Source organism: Terrapene carolina, unplaced genomic scaffold (genome assembly GCF_002925995.2).
Source record: "Terrapene carolina triunguis isolate 2854851 unplaced genomic scaffold, T_m_triunguis-2.0 Scaffold42, whole genome shotgun sequence".
NCBI classification, from domain to species: domain Eukaryota; kingdom Metazoa; phylum Chordata; order Testudines; family Emydidae; genus Terrapene; species Terrapene triunguis.
Window position 1 is genome coordinate 18879860 of NW_020664393.1, and position 19461 is coordinate 18899320.

Below are 19461 nucleotides of genomic sequence, written 5' to 3' on the forward strand. Positions count from 1 at the left end.
AGCCATAGTCTTTTTATAGACAAAAAAGTACACCACAGACTGCCCAGCTTTGAGGATAAATGCCTCTGCCAGTGCCGCTGCCCCTGGAGATGTAACTTGCCCCCTTTTGCTTCTACAGGACTAAACCTGGCCTGTGATTTTGAACCAGCAGTGTCCTTATAAGTAAAATTAACCCCTCTCCTTCAGAAAAAAAGAACGGTGATACTACACTCCAGAGTCTTGCTGGAAAAGCTGGAACATACATCAGCAAAGGCCCCTTTCCTCTCAAGTTTGTCAGAAGATACTTCATCATTTATATCTCCATACAGCACATACTGTACTCCCTGTCTGTAGTCAAGCTTTGTTTATCCATCCGTAAGAAGTCACGGCTGCTTCTTTAATGGCTGGGGTTTTCGGTTTCATTTTTCACTTAAAAAAAACAAACAAGCAATAGCTTAACCAAACAGTGTGTAACTGAGGCAATGATCCATCCTTGAGGAGTATGGATGGAAGTCATTAAAACTAGGATAAAAGCACTATGCAAGTTCAGTGAGCAGCCTAATCGCTTTTTACACTTGGCGCTTTTTGGAGGGGGGGTGCTTTTTACTACTATTTTGGTGCAGCTGTCAGAACCACAAAGGCTTTGCATGATTAGGGAGACTGACATACCAACCAACTAGCTTGCTTAAAAATGTGATTCTCCACTGGAACAAATGGAGCATTGATAACAAAGGCAAGAGATGAGAGAGTGTCGTTGAATAATGAATAGGAGGAGTTGATGAGCACGTGACCAGGGACAGTGATATGGATAGTCTGGGAGAAGGTGCCTTATTTTTAAGATACATGGGTTGGAAGTGCGATTGTCCTGGGTCGTGCACATATTAGAAATCTAATAATCCAAAGCAGCTATTTCCTATCAAATAGTGAGGCCATGTTTTTTTCTTTTGTACAGCCCATATAGGAACTGATGGAATGAACAAAGGAATGAGATCTTTATAATCCTGGGCAGATGTTTTAAGGATCTCTCATTTAGCAAACTGAAGAAGAATGCATAAACTGCACATTAAAAAGCAATCAGACAATTTGATTGTGTGTACTGGTTGTTGTTTTTTTTGCAGTGAGGGTGTTGGCAATGAGGGAGACAATGTCAGAGTGGCAATTAATCCCTAAAAGAATGTGAGCTTCACTTTAGCCCAGGTTGCTGAACAGCAGCTTGGATTTGGGTCTCTTTGTTAAACCAGGAGGACTGTGCTACAAAGTCCTGGTGTGCTGCTTTCATCTTTTATTCACTGGCTAGTAGGCCCCGGGGAGTGAGATGTAAAAGAATCCTTCAGAAAACCTTCCTATCTAACTCACCCTTCCTTGCAAATATCTTTGGTCTTACCACTCCTTTGAAAGTATAGATCTTGCATCTTATAGAGATAAACACTACAGGCCTAAACAACAAGTTGTGCCTCCCAAATGTTCTCCAAGGACACAAGGCTATTTCTGCAGTAACTGCACACATGAAGCAGCTGCTGCTTGGTATATGTGAGCGAAATCTTGAGTTTTGAAGCAGGTTGTCAGCCCACAATGGGAGTCAGGCTACGTTGCTACGTGTGCTGGCATAAAACTTGGCGGTGTGTAAAGCAAAGGCTTTCTTCCATGAACTGCATCATGCTTTTTAGCTTCAGAATAAACGGAGAGGTTGCTTTTTTTGCTTCCTGCTGAGGAATGGTTTGTACCCGATTCTTTGGTTTGTTTCTTGTCCCCAGATTGGCATTATTTTTTCATGATAGATGATAGTTCGAGGAGCATGCTCTGAAAGATAACAAGAGAAAGAGAGAATGAGACTGAATGGTCTTAAAGAAGACAGAGAGGTTTGTTTTTTTTAAACCACCGTTACTAACCCAGGTTCCCTCAAAATATGGTTGGAATTTTAAAAAAATCTGTTTGTTTTAATACATTTACATTATACTGCCTTTTGCAATTGTAACAGAAAAGTCCCTATTGTATTTATACATAAAAGACCAAGTTAATCACTGCTGTAACTCTACTGAAGGGCCCAGTCCTGCAGTCCTGATGCTGGAAACATACAAGCAAATGAACGTACAACTTTTTTGTAGGTTTGCTAGACATGCATGGACAAAGCTACACTCAGCAGAGCTCCAGTTTCTAAAAAATCAGCCTGGTCTGTATTAATATACACAGTCCTCAGACAAGAGAGCCCTGAGTGCCAATTTCTTATCAGCTCACAAGTTTGTCATTTTGAGCCTGCATGGTCTGTTAGCCTGCTGGATGGCTAGTTTAATTGATCAAGTAAACTGTACAGGCCTTTGGTACTTCACCTGTCTTAATCACAAACTACATTGGAGCACTCCTGGGCAGAGTTCAGTTTGCAGCATATAAATAATCCAGAGCATTCAGGAATTAAGACAGTCACATTGAAACAAACGGCATGAAAAATAATAGCAAGAGCTGATGGAGGAACACAACCATAAAAAATTAATGTTTAAAGCTTTTCTAACAGCTGAGTAGAACAGAGCAACTTTGCTCATTTCTCATCCCAATGCTATGTCTTGAGGGGGCTTGGCTGGCATATTCCAGGCTGTTCTGAGTATCAAACAGACCCACAACATAATTTTAATATACAGTCGTTTCCATTGGGAGGGTGACCATTTGTGTGTTAGAGTCCAAGCTGAATAGCAGGCTCGCAGCTGTCTGCATTATCTCCAGTCACTACTAGCCATTTGCCCAGTGAGGAAATAACCCAAAGCTAAATGGAGAAGTAAACAGCGGGGGGACAACTCCCAGTGACTTCAGTAGGGCCAGGATTTCACGCACTGATACCTTCTCCCTGGCAAACGAAAATCAGAAATCCAATTTGGGCCTGACCGTATGAGGTTCTGAGCACATGTAACTCCCATTATCTTCACTGAGGATTGAGGACACTCAGGTCTGGTCTAAACTACAGTGTTAGGCAGCTTACGTCAACCTGATTATGTCAGTGTATATACTACAGCCTTGCTCCTGCCAATGTAAGTGGCCTACTATACCAACATCATAACTCCACTTCCACAAGAGGTGTAGGGCTTATGTCGGTGTAGTTAGGGTGGCACAGTGTCCCTGTAAGACACTGCGTTACTTACATCGATTGGCGGTCATTCTGGTCAGTTTCCAAATTTCCAGTCTCTGCTTCAAGCTGGGCAACTGCCCAGGCTCCCTGCAGGGAGCTCTGCTTCCCCCTGGGATCCTGACTCCCTGCTCCGAGCCAGCCTGCTGACCAGGCTCCCCACTCCAATCTGCACTGCCGCCCAGGCTCCCAGCTCCCTGTTGGGAGCACAGCAGCTGACCGGATTCCAGGCACGGATCTCCCCACCAGAAGCCTGGCAGTCCTTCCCTCCACCCCCCAGGCTCTCCACTCCCTGCTGGGAATGGGGCAGCTGCACCAGGCTTCTCAGCTCCCTCCTCCCCAGCGGGAATGGGGCAGCTGACTGGACACCAGGCGCAGAGCTCCCTGCCAGGAGCCCGGCTGCCCCGCCAGGCTCTCCGCTCCCCACTGGGTAATTACTGTGAGGGCTGTAAATGGACCTAACATAGTTTATAAACATAAGTTTATAGTGTAGACATACCCTTAGCAACTAATGGGATCAAGCTCAAATAGGGCATGTCTACACTATAATGCTATCCCGTGCATTAGCTCCTCTTTTCTTTATCTTCGTTCCTGCTGTATCCCAGTCAGAAAGGGTAAGGGATCTTGCCCTTCCACTCATGACTGCTTGGAAAGTAAATTTCTCCTCTCTCCCCTTCTTCACTGTTTCAAGGGAGAATTCTGATACCTCATTTTCTGCTCCCCATTGAGAAGTTTCAGATAACTCCTACACCATGAACCAAATAGCTCCCAGTTGCCTGGCATTCAGTGCAGACAAGGACATTGCACTCGCTTGCTCCTGGACACAGACATGGGAGAAGTTCTACTGAAATCAATAGGCTTCCTCATGAGAGTAAAGTTACAGGCATAAAGGTTTGCAGGATCAGGTCCTTCACTGGTCCACTTTGTGGCTGATCTAGTTAATATCACAGTGAGCCCAAAGGTTAAAATATCACTAGTGTAGATAGTAAGGACTGAAGCCTCAGTAAACCCTCACTCATGAATGTAATTGTGTTGAAGCCAATGGGTCACTTCGCATTGACGTCAGTGTGACTTCTTATCCAAGGGAGGACTGTTGATGTGAGGAAGACTTGCAGGATCTAGCCCTGAGGCAGGATTCCATTTTCTCCTCAGTTACATGGCTGTAATCCCCCTTGATTAAAATGGGGGGGGGGGTTATAGCTGTGTAACTGAGGGCAGATTGGGCCCAGAAAAGCTCGGTGTACATCTTCTATGTGAGTCCTGGGCAGGGGTTAAGATGTCCCGCTATCCATGTCCCGATTGCCCTGCTGCACTGCAAAGGTTCTGTGGGAGCTGATGAAATTCCTCACTACTGTGGTTTTGGAACCTCTGAGGCTGATCGTTCGTGTTGACATCAGCATCCACATAGATGACAAACTCCCTGAGTCAGCTGAGGACTTCTTGAAAACAATGGTAGCTATGAGACTATCTTAGCTTGTTGCAAACTCACTCATACAGCAAGTCATGCTGTAGTTGTTGTGTTTGGTTCAGGTAAAGGCAACTGAAAATTATACCTGTGTCATGGAGTGAATATTCTCTCCCAACTTTGTGGCTGTAGCACTTCTCTCCTGTCAGAATGAAGGGCCCGTTTTGGTGGTCTGGCCTTAGGGTAATGGAACTAAAGGATTTTCAGAGAGCTCTGAGGGAAAATGTTGATTCTCCAAAGAATCACTCTGTCCAGAGGATATTTTAACAATCTTTTGGCCTTCCCTACCGGTGTCCCCTTGATGTTCTCTTCTCCAGGTTCACTCTTACAGCTTACTTTGGTTTATGAATCACCTCTGACAAATGAAGTGATAGGGTGCTCATAGTAAAAGTCTTGGGTAAAAGCTGAGTAAAGATTTTTAAAATTCTTATGCCATGGCTGTGCATGAAGCAAAGGAATGGCTCTTAGTCTCTACCAAATTTCAGAGAGGGGTTCTTTAGACAGCTTGACTAATCTGGACTGTCTCTGCTCAATGGCTGGTCTGAGTCCCACATTGGGTGATTAAATTTATTATTTTGCAAATAGAATTGAGCTGATCCAGAGCAATGCATTAGCATTCAGGAGCACAGAGCTGTATCCCAAGTGGCAAACTCAGTTTAGGACAGTATTGCTTAGAGGTACTCCAGATGTTGAAGAACTTTGTGCTACATCTGTGTTTAAGGTCCAATTTTTTCCTGACTGGTGAGGGCCAGTAGGGAAGTACTAGGAAGATGCTCCTGGTCTTCTTGACACTTGTCAATCTGTGTAGAAACTTGTGTTTGGCCAGGAGACTGCACTGGTTATATTGGTCTATTATCTCCTCCTAGTAATGGATAAAAATCAAGCATCTATGATGATATTGCTAGTTCTGCCAGCTGCCTTCAATATCATTAACCATGGGATGTTGTTGACTCGCATGCAGGCCCTAGCAGCAATGATGGCATTGATTCTTTTGTAAATTCAAACGTTTTTATCTGAGAGAGAGCTTAGGCAGCAGTTGTAGGCAATTGCTTTGCTTCTCCTAGGAATCTCAACTATGGGGTGCAGCAGGGTTCTATCTATAATGAGGGGCTCCTGGAAGGATTAATGGGGCAAAGATTGTGATGTTTTCAGATGCAGATGATAACCAGCTTGGCTCTATCTCATCCAATTGAGGTGATGTTGCTGAGTGCCTTAATCAAAATCTGGTAGAGATTGGGGCATAGATGAAAGAAAAAATATCTATCTGAGACCTATTCCAGCCAAGGTAGAAGTGGTAGTGGTAGTTTGGGGAAGTAATCATAAAAGACAGAAGAGATCATATCAACCCCTCTGTCTGAGGGTGTTTTCCCTCCATTGGTTGCCCAAATTAGGAATTTTTTTCACCAATGGCAGTGCAGAGTGGAGTAGTATATTTCTGGCTGTTTAAATTGTTGTTTGAAAATGTATTTAGGTTTTGTGCTGTGTAGGTTTATCAGGTTTCAGGGGGGCAATTCCTTGTCTGGATTATTATTTTAAGTCATTATTAAACGGAAGTAGAAATAGTCTTTCTTGTACTTCAGTTTAAATTTTTAAAATGTTTTCATTTTTGCTGTCTTATATTAAGATCAGATAATTAATCTTCCCAATGCTCCTGTTGGGGAAGTAGGTAAATAATATCATTTTTTAAAAACTAAACCTTATTGTGTGGTAAAACTCCCATTGATGTAAATGGGAACAAAGTTTGGCAAATGCTAAGTACTTTTGACAATTCCAGCCATAATGTATAGAAACCATAGGGATAGGGAGGCATTAGACACATTATGGTATAGTTTTTTTGATTTCCTAGGGCAATATTATTTATTTAGTTATTTATTTATTTATTTTTGGTGCATTGGAAGATTTTGATTGTTCTTCATCAAGTCTCTTAGCAATATTTGTACCAAATTGCATTTGCTGCAATAGTGATCAAATTGTATGTAACAGCATGTCTGCCTTCGGATCGCATGGATACATTGTGGGCAGGAAGTGACAGATTAGCTGATGTGTGTATACAAATTTCAAAATGCTGGTGACATTCACACAGACAGTGATCCATGAAGTGTGTTTATCACAAACACTGGCATGCAGAACAAGGTGTGCTGCTTTCAAGAACATTGAAATTGTTTAGTTTTGCAAGTTGAATATATTTCTTTAGAAGACCTGGTCCAAAAGGCAAAATAGCAGATACTGTCATGTCCAGTATTTAAGAATGGCAGGCAAGACTTTCATTGATTTTCATTAAGATGCTGCTTAAGTTCTGTCAGGTTTGTTCTGGTTTTACTGTTTATCTTTTAAATAATCCCATTCTATTATATTCCAGTCCTTATGCTGCACTTATCATCATAGTATCTGAATGCCTACCAGTAGTGCATTAAGCAGCATGACTAACATCTGTCATGTATTGTTTGTTCTTTCATCCTCTTTCCATGGGAGAAGCATGTGCAGTGGAGTGTCTTGTTTTGGTTTGTTTTTTAGAAATATGCCTGTTGCTATGTATTTATATAGCAAGGTCAAAGAAAATGCACTTTGTACTTGTAATGGGAGGTTTGTCATTAGTTCCTGAGGGAGTTCATTCCACAGACAGATAGGCCCCTGAAAAAGCTCTGACTCCTGCACAGATGAGCTTTACCCTTATCATAGAAAGTCCCACTGTGCCAGAGCATCATAGTTGTTATCCAATGTCTTCATCCTGGAGCAGTGTGCAGTTTTTCAGATATTCTGGGCCCAGGCCATAGAGCTCCTTGAAGATAAGGACCCAGACCTTGAACTTGATTCAAAATTCTTTAGCAAGTCACTGTAGGGAGCCAGAGGACAGGTATGATTTGCTTGTGATAGTCTGTGTTGCTGAGGAGAAAAGAGACCTCAGCCTCATAGAAAACCAGCAAGATGGACTCTGAGCCCTCTCTCCAGGCAATATTGGAAACAACAAAGGGAAAATGATGATACTGTATTTAAGAGAATGAGTATTTTCTTCTGTATGGTATTTGCTGATTGTCTATACGTTATAGAGACTATGGCACAATTGAAACTGGCGGATACAAATGGTAATGTGCTGAATAATGTACAAATATACTTTCTGCTTGTTAGGCAGGGGTTCAGACGTGTAAAAAGGGTAGTTATTAAAGAATAGGGAGGAATGGAATGACATGTATTAGAGGGCCCACAGTGTTTTGAAATTAAGCTTGTTTTCTTTTAAAATCATTTTTGCCTCAGAATGTATAAGATAGTATCTGAAGGTCTGCAAATCCATACTTACTGGAGTATTCTCATTGAAATCTGTGCCTGCTCTCCCCCCCTCCGCCCCCCCATGCCAGTGCACCTCACTAAGTGTTTGCAACCGCTGAGCTTAAATTATTTTAAAATGCAACTTTGCTGGCATCTGGATCCAAATTACAATTGTTTATTAAAATCGAAAGTAAACAAGCTAGTTTCAGACAGCTTGTGTGGTTTTGGAATATGAACAGTTGCTAAATATGAAATTACCCACTTGCTGTATTATTCAGTGTTTTATGGCAAAAAAAAACCCCTAATCTAGTAGAAATTTTACATTTTTGATAAAGACGTAACAATCTAATTTAGGCAATAGTTTAACCCAAAGTTACAGTCCAAGAGAAATCCTGCCCCCTCAAGCTGAGGGGAATTTTCTCATTGATTTCAGTGGGGACAGGATTTTAATTTAATTTCTTGTACTGGAATGAACTTCTACTAGGATATGGTAAAATCCTTTAAAGATCAATTGGGGGATATATTGATATAGTTTAAATATATAAGAAACCTCAGTGACCAAAGCCAATAAAATGATGAATGGTCTGTTACTGATAATATTCACTTTAGAGGCAAAAGACAATCCCAGTTAAGCAGAGAGAGAGTTTGATTTGAAACCTCCAGGGATTGTGAGGCATGTATAGGAAATAATGACGTGTTTTTCTTTTCAATCCCTTTGCCATTTATCCATTGATGGCTCTGGCCCTCTACTAGCATGAGGCCAGGTATGTCGTTTGTCACTGTATCCAAACAACTCCCCAGCCACAGCCTGGCCATCCTGAGGCCTGCCTAAGGCTCAGACACCTTCCAAAGAGCAGTAACTCACACTAGAGGGCAGGACACTTTGCTTTACTTACCATGGACATTCTGCGTCCCATTGCAGAAGGGGGTGGTGGAGTGATGGGTGGGCTGCTCTCCTCTCTGCATTTGGCTTCAGAGCTGGAGCCATTCCTGGAGTCGGAGCTCTCCGAGTCACTGGCCAGCTGGTTCTCAGACAGCACCCTGGACAGGAAGCTGGCCTTGCGATTGCCCTGATAGTGCCCGCTGTCCGGAGAGTCACCGCGATCGTCCCCGTAGTCTTTGCAGCTGCCCACCCGGCTGTGTTTGCGGAGTACATTGCGGAGGGCTTGGGGAATCTCCAGCGGACCAGCACTAGTGGGGGTCTTGGCCGGCTGCACAGGGTTCCTGGGCGGCTCCGGGATGTGCTGTTCGCTCCCTGGGCAGCTCTCGATGCCCTGCTGGGGCTGCTTGTGGGTCTCCTCGCTGCTGGAGGAAGGGTGTCGGGATGGCTGTCCCAGGTGCTGGTTGGGGAGCTGTCTGTAGTGCTGCTCCCTTTCCTGGGGGCGCTCCGGGTGCTTGTTGAGACAAGGGACCTGTCCATGGTGCTGCTCACTTCTAGGCCTGTCTGTGCTGCACCGGCGCTGCTCAGCACCCATCCCTACTGCCCGCTGGCAGTGATCAGCAGGTGCCTGAAGCACTTTGTATCCTTGTACTGGGGGCAGGTAAACAGGCAGCCCACCCTGCTGGTTTGGCAAAAGTTTATAGCTGCTCTGGGGGGAGGAATTGCTCATGATGCAAACTTGTTGCACCACTGAGTTCTTCTTCAAGGTGCAAATGCTTGTCTCCTCTGCCATCGCTGCCTCTCTTCTCTGCCTCCCATGCAGGGTGGTCTTTATCTTCTTTATCCCCAGGTGGATAATCTCCAGGATGTTCAGGAACAGGGAGACGGCTGCTATGCTATGCATGAAAATCATAAAGATGGTCTTCTCTGTGGGTCTGGACACAAAACAATCCACCGTGTTAGGGCACGGAGGACGAGTGCATTTGTAAAGGGGATACATTTGAAGCCCATATAAAAGATACTGACCTATCATAAAGCCCACTTCCACCGCTGAGCGGGTCAAGATATGCAGGACATAGGTGCGCAATAGGGACCCTCTCAAGGGCGCTTTGTTCACTTTCTTCTGTTCTTCTAACTTCCTCAGCTCCCTCTCCATTCTCTTGTGCTCCTCCAGGACCGGCTCCAGCTCTTCCAGCTGGGCTCTCAGATGGGTTTTCTTCTTCTGCCTCTCTTTCTCAAGGGCCCTAAGTCTATAAAGTGCATGTCCCATGTACACTAGGGATGGGGAAGAGACAAAGATGATCTGAAGCACCCAGTATCTGATCAGAGAGATGGGGAAGGCTTTGTCATAACAGACATTGCTGCAGCCAGGTTGCTCAGTGTTACAAATGAATTCAGACTGCTCGTCATCCCAAACATCTTCAGCAGCCACTCCCAGCACCAGCATCCGGAAGATGAAAAGGATAGTGAGCCAGATTTTTCCCACGATGGTGGAGTGGATGTGCACTTCCTCGAGGATGCTGCCTAGCAAGTTCCAATCCCCCATCATCAGAGGCTCATGTCTGAAATGGAAAATCCCATGTCATTAAAGCATCCCACATTAAGCTGCATTTCTATAGGAACTGGAGATTTTCAGCTGTGTTCAATAATGTTTTTTCATATTTCTTTATGATACACCCATACGGGAAGAGATTTTAAAAGTTCATGAGTTTTCCAATCAATGGCTCATTAATACACACACAAAATTAACATCATATTAAGGAGGGGGGTGAAAGATGCAAAAGCAAGATCGTACTAAGCCCTTAGAGGCTGTTTTCAGCGATAAACTCTTGAAGCTGTTTCCTCACTTATTGGTTTACATCACATCCTTACTATTATTGAAGCAGTTGATTTTCTTTTTCATTATCATTGTTCATATAATCGTGCTATAGCTGGCAGCAGCTTCACCCACTCAATTTCTGTGGCAGTGGCTCTGGCTTTGGCTTTGAATATGAGACAGCTACGGCAGTGTGGCGATAACTCAGGCAGGCAAACTAAGCTCATTGACAGTACTTTGAAAAGTAGGCCTGACATGAGACTTTTATTGCTAGTACCTTACATCCGTAATAGACCCTTTCATCCCATGGCTTCCTACCATCTATGGGCACAAACGTGAAGTTTTCATATAGGCTCCAAACCTGCAACATCTGAGCACATTTCTAACTTTACACCTCTGGGTAGTCTCATTCAATTCAACAGGAATACTCACATGCAAAGAATTTGCGGGGGGGGGAGGGAGGCTTAGATTTTATTAGGGCAAAGTCTTACAGAAGTCAATGGAGTTTTGGCTTGATCACTAATTTTAGGATTTGTGAGTATCTTTACAGATAGAATGAGGAACACAACAGTGATATAAAGATTTTTAACAGTGAGTGTGGGAAAATCCATTTAATTAGCTGAAGTCCAAAGGCCCTTGTGCTCTTCACCAAATGGGACCTAAATTCTGCAACAAGAGCCCTTGGTTTCTGAGGCACCTCAGTGCAGCGGGTTATGGAAATTCTGTGGGAACTTCATATAAGTTCCCAAATCGATATTTAAAAAAAAATTTAATGTGAACATGGATGTTATATTCAGTATCACTTCCCTTATATTTCACTAACATGGTAAAATACTGGAAGCCACTGGAACCTCATCTACACTAGGGCTCTCACTTGTGCTTACACCAGTTCAGCTGAACTAGTCCTAGCACTGGTGGGAATTTTTTGCTAAAATTCCTTAGTGTAGGCAAAGTGGAAGATGTACAAGTGTGGCTTTTACTAGCCTGAGACTGAGATTATATTTGAATGTTCTTCCTTTATGTGTTTCTTCTCTCTCATATAAACAGTGTTTAAATGAAGTTATAAATTGTTTTTCACTGCCAAGTTCTGATAGAGCATCCTAGGAGTAGAGAACATCTCAACCTTTGGAGGAGGAAAAACAAGTGGGTTTAGCTGTGTAGGGAACCTAAGCCATATTTGGATTTAGGCTTGAGTAACTTTAGTTGGCCAAATGTTTAATGAAAGTTCAATTACTAAATGTTTGAAGCAGCTTTCTGGTTTGTAGGTAAAAGGTTATTAGAATAAGTTCATCCACTTGCCATAGACTTTATCCCACCTCTTAGAGTTCTTTTCCCAGTGTCTTAACTCACTGTCACGAGGATGTGTGGGAATGTGTGGGTAAGTAAACACTGACAAGTTAATAATTATATTTAAACAATGAAGACAGTGATGTCTTGGGCCTAAGTGAAAGTCTATCATTTCCTTAACACATGGTACTTTCTTGTATCCAGTTTTCAAGAGACATCCATTTGTGGTTATTGTTAAAGACATTCACACTCTAACCTAGAATCTTTGATGTGATTTCAAGATCAAGATGCCAGGTCATTGGCTCACATCAAATTACAACTATCAGCCTTTAACATATAACTGGCCTGTGAAGATATTGACATATCCCCTGAGGCGGAGTAAGGACATTGATCACTACAAAAGACTAAACTATGTAGACAGAAAGGGAGGGAGGCGATCTCTTGCATCAACAAGGACACCCAGAGTGGTATATTCTGTTTTCTTCCCTGGACTTGCCATCCAAAGAATAAGAGGTGAAAGACTCTGACCGTCTGCTAAGCCAAGCCTGAAGTCTACAACTGAGAGAGAGGAGAGACCAAATTCTCCCTCCCCCACATGCAAAAAATCTTCATTTCATCCTAATGATACCAGTAAATATCAACTTAGTTCCAAACTAATACCAGTCATGTGAACTGAAGACTTTAAGAACGTGTGAAAATCCTCTGCAGAGCAATTCAAGAACACTAGAATAGTTCCAAGTCCCATTAGTACAAGTGTATGTGTCTTTCTCTTTGTTTGTCACTAACTGTTCCCCAAAGTAGACACTAAACCCCTTAGTCTGTTACCTAAACAGCAAGAGATCTCTGGGTTAAATGAGTGTCGTTCTAAAGATGCAGAGTATGGGATTCTAGAAATAATTTTGTATTTGTGCCAGACTGCCAGAAAGATGTGGGCATTGTGTTCAAGTGGGGTGGAGAAACAGATTAAATAAACCACAGTTTGATGTAGTTTCTGTGAACAGTAAAACTCAACAAGAGAAGCCAAAAGAGGAAGTTACTAGGAAATCATTCTAAGAGCTGTACTTCCTTAAAACCAAGGGAAGAACTAGCTTTTGCTTTTAACAGATGCCTAGCAAAATTGCTGAAATCAAAGGGAACAGTTTATCCCCTTAACCTTCCTGTGACATACTAAGAGAATTGTTTCCCTTAATTTGTTTATAATCATTCGATGTAGTTACTTATTGTAGTAATTGGCGAGCCAGATAAATTAAACCATCAATGTATTGCTTATACTTTAATTATAATCTTGATTTGATGATTGCATTTTTATTGTAAACTAGATAAGTTAAATTAGCTAGTGACATTTTACTTAAACTCACATTTGTTTTCTAACTGCTTGCTTAACCTTTTAATAAATGGATAAAAGATCTGCTGGAATGGTTTATCTCCCAAAACTTCAACACAAACAAAGTAATGTATGTAGAGATAAAAGGTGAAGCTATTAAAATCATTCCTGAACCATCATACATTTTAATTATTTAAAATAACACCCAATTATCCCTCCAAGTGGGTCTTTAAAGAAAGCAGGAGGCAGTGGGGAGGGGGGAGGTCTTGAGAGTGGTATCTGTCTCTAACCATAGAGATAACACAACCAGTAGATGGTAGAAGTGGTTTCCTGCTGGCAAAAAATACGAATTCTGACAATGGCTCATTGTTACAGTACTTATAGTCTTGGCTGAAAACTCTCAATAACATGCATTATACTAATAAGCCACATTCTTTCAGTCTTTCTAGCCATCTTCACATTTTTTATCCTCTTTGGGACACTCTCTCAGCATTTCCAGCTGCTCTGGACTTTTCTTTTCCTTCTACATCCTTTATGGTTAGGGATGACTGGAAAACAAGAATTTCATTTTCATGGGAAAATGTTTGAGATTTTGGAATTTGTTTTCATTCCAGTGTGGAATGAAACAGACATTTCAAAAATGTTGAATGAAAAGTTGAGAGGGGGAGGCTAACCACCCTCACCCTCCAAGATTGGAACGGGGACTTCAACGTCGGTATCCCACATTACAGGTGAATACCTTAACCATTCAGACACTTGGCTATTCTGGTTCTTTTCTCTAGCTCTCTGATTTAGACCAGAAATTCTGTCCTGAACCTGAGAGAGTTTGTTTTCCTGACCATTTGAATCCTCACTTGAACTTTCCTTTTGACACTGAGAATTTGTTCAGGAAACCTAATTATTCCTGGTATTCACTTAGCTTTCCTGATGTATCTGGGATACCTTCTCTGCTCCACTCTATTTTTCCAGTATCCACAAAACCAGAGACATTGGAACTGTTCAGAAGAAAATAGTAATGAATTTCCCCTCTCTTTGTGGAATACTGTATTGGTATTTCTTATGTTATATAACAGATTTCTATTAAATTAACTATATTGCTATATACCTTCAGAATCCACAGAAATCTGGGGGGAGAAAAGGTTTGGCAAATTCTGAAACTTTCACTAGAAAATGTTACATCACAAGCTTTTTTAATGGGCACTGCGTGACCTATTTTTCAGATCTTGCAAATGAGATTCATAGTCTGTGAATTCAACAACAACAGTAATGCCATGTTAGCAAACACCCCTAGACCTCAGTGAATTCAATCAAATTATAAAATATCCAGCAGTAAAGTAGGAGATCCAGTGATACACCTAATCACACGCTTCCACTCCTAAGGCATTCAAGGGGCTGTGTATTCCTTAGCGGTGTTTGCTGATGGTACTGCACAGCTTCCCTGGAAAGGTGATTCACCCTATGGAAGGTGCAGCAGTGAAACTAAGAAATCTTATGTAACATTTGCTGGGTTGCAAGAGCCTGATCTAATGCTTGTTGAAGTCAGTGGGCTTTGGATCGGGCCCTAAGCGACAGGGCCTGCTCAGGCTTTTTCGGCAGCAATTCAGCGGTGGGTCCTTCGCTCCGAGAGGGACTGAGGGGCCCGCCGCCAAATTGCTGCCGAAGACCGCAAGCATCTGCTTCGTTCGCTGGTGCCTGCCCTGCTAAGTGAGGTGCTGGCTTGTAGATGCAAAAGCAAAGGGGAGACAAAGCCTTCTTTTAATGCCAAGGAAGAAGAGGCAGGGGAAACCTAGCATCTTTCTAGCAGAGGAAGAATAGCAATAATGTCCTTTGGCTAATGGGAGGCCAAAGCATCCATTCTGGGGAGGACATAGAGGGGCATGAACATACTGCCTTGACTCTGGCAAAGCATTTGGTTCTTAGCTTGCCTTTGCCAGTATTTAAATAGCTGTATCCTAGACTTTCTGGTATAGTTCACGCTTTTACTGCTGATATTATTTGAAGACCATTTATTTGAATGGCTGGGTTGGCAGAACAACAATGTGGTTTATATGGTGAAGGCTCTCCCTGCAATGGAAAAGCTAGTCTTTTTATGAAAACCATCATTCTGGAGAAAAAGCTAAAACCGTGTTAAGACCTAAAATGAAAGGATCAGCAATATTGTTGCAATAGTAATTTTCCAGTGTCCCTAACTCACTTGCTTTCAGTGGTATTATCTGGGCACCTTTTAACAATCTGATCTTCAATATCAGTCTCAGAGTCGAAGTAGCTGGGTGCGAAGGGAAAAAATCACACATTTTACACATTTTAAAAAACCCCTTACGATACAATGGTGAGATTTTTTAATTTTTTTTTTCTTAAATTATGAGAAGTACAATAGCTATTATATATCTTGGACATTTCTAATTACACTTTTTGAAATACCAAAAAGGCTCAGGTGACATTACAGGCTGTCCAAATGTGATTTTTATTTTTATATTAAACTTCTAAAAGTCATGCACAAAAATTATTGGGGAAAATCAATTTGTCTTGTGGGGAAAAGTGAGTTTGGCATTTTTTATTGATTTATTTTCTAATTAAATTTTAGTTTGATTCTTTTACGTAATTAAAAAAAATCACTTCTCAGTTGAATGTGTGTCAGTTTTGTCCACTATGATTTGCAAAGGCTGAGTTACAAACCGGTTAAATTCTAACAGATATTTTAAAGATACAAGTATTACCATGGACTGCTGTTATAACCTATCACTAAAGTATTTACAAGATCACTGCTGATTAAGTTACCAGCTTTTCCGAAGGATAATTTCTATGCAAAAAGTGAAATATTAATTTACAAATTCTTTTTCTGTATTATTTCTACATGTTTTAATTTGGATGTCTTCACTTCAAGCACATACACATATCTGTCTGCTCCACACTTTCCCCATACATGAGTTAAGATATTTTTCTGCTGCTTACCTTATGAGAAATTTCTTGGTTATTAGTGGCTTAGAACATTACAGATGGATTCTAGACTGTTGCTGAATGTTATAGCCCAGAGAGCTTCCTTTGAAATTGATATTCTTTTCGTTTGTTTGTTTGTTTTTGAAGACCAAAAACATAGATGTGGAACAGTTGGCACGCTGAACACAATTCATAGTTCTGTGAATGTGAATGCTGGGATCACTGAGCCAAACTATATATGCAGAGTTTGATCAGCTGGTGATGGAATGGTGCCCCTAGCCAGAATTATCATGCAATTATTTTAGTCAGTGGCTTCTAACAAAGGCATGTCCCAAGGCTCAGCATGTACTTCAATGCTTTATAACGTCCCTGCTAATTATTTTCTTCAAATCCACAGAGGCTATGCCTCCTTGCTGATCCGATTCATAAATGAACGTTTATTTTGTAAAATGAATAAATAACTTCCCTTTACTGTGCTAGAGATTCATATGTTTTCTTTACATTCCATTAGTTTCCATGTGAATCAATGGTGAGTGATCAATCGGTCATGTCCGATTTCACAGTCTGTTGCCTAGTGAGTTAAATTAGCATCTGTTAGGGGGATACTTTGAAACTATAGGCAGTTGAACATGGATATATATGAAAGTGGAAACCCGTAAAAGACTATTCAGAATCTTTTGTTAGCTGCACAGTTTTCCTGACAGTTAACAAATTCTGATGCTGTGTTTGTGATCCAAAGAGACCCAGATTTTCAAAGATGCAGTGTAAGGTGCAAAGTTTAGCACAGGGCTTCTCTTTTTTTTATCCCCCATAAAGTGGAATATTTCTTGAGAGAGGTTCTTATGTGGATCACTTCCCACTTCAGTTTCACAATCTCAGTTCCACAATGTCAGTAATATTTTCCATGTATTTTTTTCTAACTGTGCTCTCTGTCACAATGACTGACTGTAAATGTACAACTAAAAATTAAATTCCTCACCTTTTGTCTTTAACTCCATTATCTCTTGTTTATTCCGTTTCCTCTCCCTTCTCCAGCAGATGTAATATGACAGCCTTTTCCTACAATCACCCTGGACATAGATGCTGCATTTTTCAGCCATTTCTCATGAAGACACATTGGGCTTTCCTTGTTTTATTTAGCTGTACTACAGTAGTGCCTAGAGGCCCCAACTCAGATCTAGACTCCATTTCACTAGACATTGTACAAACACATTATAAATCCCAAAGAGCTTGCAGTCTAAATAGCACTTCCTTTCCCCCATCATTTTTTTGATATAGATTTTACAGATGGAGAACTGAGCCACAGCATACGTGGCTCGATTGGCACCCGAGTTAGCCTAGCCTGGGTGTGACCAGCCACACTGCAAGGCCATACCCGGGTTACTACATCCTCATTGGTGCTGCCGTCCCCCATGGGGGACTTCTGGGAGTGTATCCCATGGTTCCTTGTGCTGCGGTAAACTAAGCAGCAATATGATTTTTTACCAATGAATTGTGGGAGAACTTGGCAGTACTTCTGGGCACATGGGGGAATAGTGGGAAGCCACTAGAGGACTATCAGCATTCAAGTGATTTAGCCTGCATCCTCACTCCAAAGTTAGCAATTTACCAGCCTCCAAGCACCTAAACTCTAGCCCAGGGGTCGGCAACCTTTGGCACATGGCCCATCAGGGTAATCTGCTGGTGGGCCGCGAGACATTTTGTTTACATTTACATCCAACACCTGAAGAACTTTCCAGAGTAGTGAGGAAACCAAGGCAGGGAAAATGCATGTAGGTATGTTTATTTTGCCTAAAATTCTCTTTCTTTCAGGCTTAGCAAAGAGCAATGGGGTATTTAGACTCCTGTGCAAAGTACAGCCATGTGTATGTTTTGCTGGACTTTATCATGTACCCCATAACAGATGAACTGTAAACCAGAAGGCTCATGCCTACGGTGGGATTCTGGGGGAATACGTAATAGCTGCTGGAGAGGCTTGGGAGAGATGGCACAAGCTTCAAGACCTAGGCAATTGGACCATTGGGGGTCCTCATTGCCAAGAGGGGGTGTCAGTCATGAGGTCTATACCTAGCATGCCTGCCTAGAGGTCCAAAGCCAGGGACAGTGTTTAAATTCTTCCCAGCTTCAGCAGGCTAAGGGCACATGTGATTCAGCATTAGGATTCCCTTACAGCACTTTGGTGAGTGTCAAGCAGGGGAGCTGGACCAGATCTTTGATTGTTATCAATCAGAAAGAAGTGGATCTTGGATAGTTTCTTCCCTGGTTGGCCCACTACTTTATGGATTGTGAAACTGTCCCCTGTGAAACAAAACATTTACAAAGAAAGTGCAGGAGCTGCAAGAGAATATCTTAAATGAGACAAACGCCTCCTGAACAACTCTACTGCTGATCATACTACCCGAAGCAGAATTCTGTAACTAAGCCACAATACTCTATGAACCAGTGTTCTGACTCTCACGCTCATCTTCCTGTGTGACGGCAACTTCCCTTTCCAGAGAGCTGTGGCAATGTAAACATCTGTAAAGGGGCAAACTTACTTACACTGATCTTTTTCTTCCTGCAACCACTGCTATGCTGCCTCTCCCATCTGTAGCCCTATTGGCAACCTTGTGGGATCCCTTCCATCTAGAGCCTGCTAAGATCCAGGAACAAAGGAGCCTATAGTTTCGCTGTGCCCCATTGTGGCACCTCCGCCATCTGTAACTCTGACCACATCAAGGAGAGTCGCTACTTATGGCTGATATCCTGTTTAGGAAGTAATTTTGTGACTGAGGTTGTTGGTGGTGTCTGGAAGCTGCGAGTTTCACTTGGCAAAAATAACTTCATCAAAGTCCCCAGACGCAAATCTTCTGTAACAGCACTGTGATGTGCCTTTAATAAAATTAGGCTCCCAGAAAATGTATCATTGTTTTGATTCAGGACTTAAGGGTGATGATATAGGGAAGTGGCTCTCAACAGTTCCAGACTATTGTACCCCCTTCAGGAGTCTGATTTATCTTGTGTACCCCCAAGTTTCACCTCACTTAAAAACTACTTGCTTACAAAATCAGACATAAAAATACAAAAGTTTCACAACACACTGTTACTGAAAAATTGCTAACTTTCTCATTTTTACCATATAATTATAAAATAAATCAATTGAAATAGAAATATTGTACTTACATTTCAGTGTATACTATATAGAGCAGTATGAACAAGTCATTGTCTGTATGAAATTTTAGTTTGTACTGACTTCACTAGTGCTTTTTTATGTAGCCTGTTGTAAAACTAGGCAAATATCTAGATGAGTTAATGTACTCCGTGGAAGACCTCTGCATACCCCTGGTTGAGAACCACTGCTATAGGCAGGGCCGCCCAGAGGGGGGGGGGCAAGTGGGGCAATTTGCTCTGGGCCCCA

The 19461-nt window shown here is 42.0% G+C and overlaps 1 protein-coding gene across 1 annotated transcript; it reads right to left on the minus strand.

The window, feature by feature from the left end:
• Positions 1-7266: 7266 nt before the first annotated feature.
• Positions 7267-10246, minus strand: GJA10 (gap junction protein alpha 10). The gene is made up of 2 exons (XM_024202725.1): positions 8717-10246; positions 7267-7335 (listed from the first exon to the last, which is right to left on the minus strand). The coding sequence occupies exons 1-2, from the start codon at positions 10244-10246 to the stop codon at positions 7267-7269; spliced, it is 1599 nt and encodes a 532-aa protein (XP_024058493.1).
• Positions 10247-19461: the final 9215 nt, after the last annotated feature.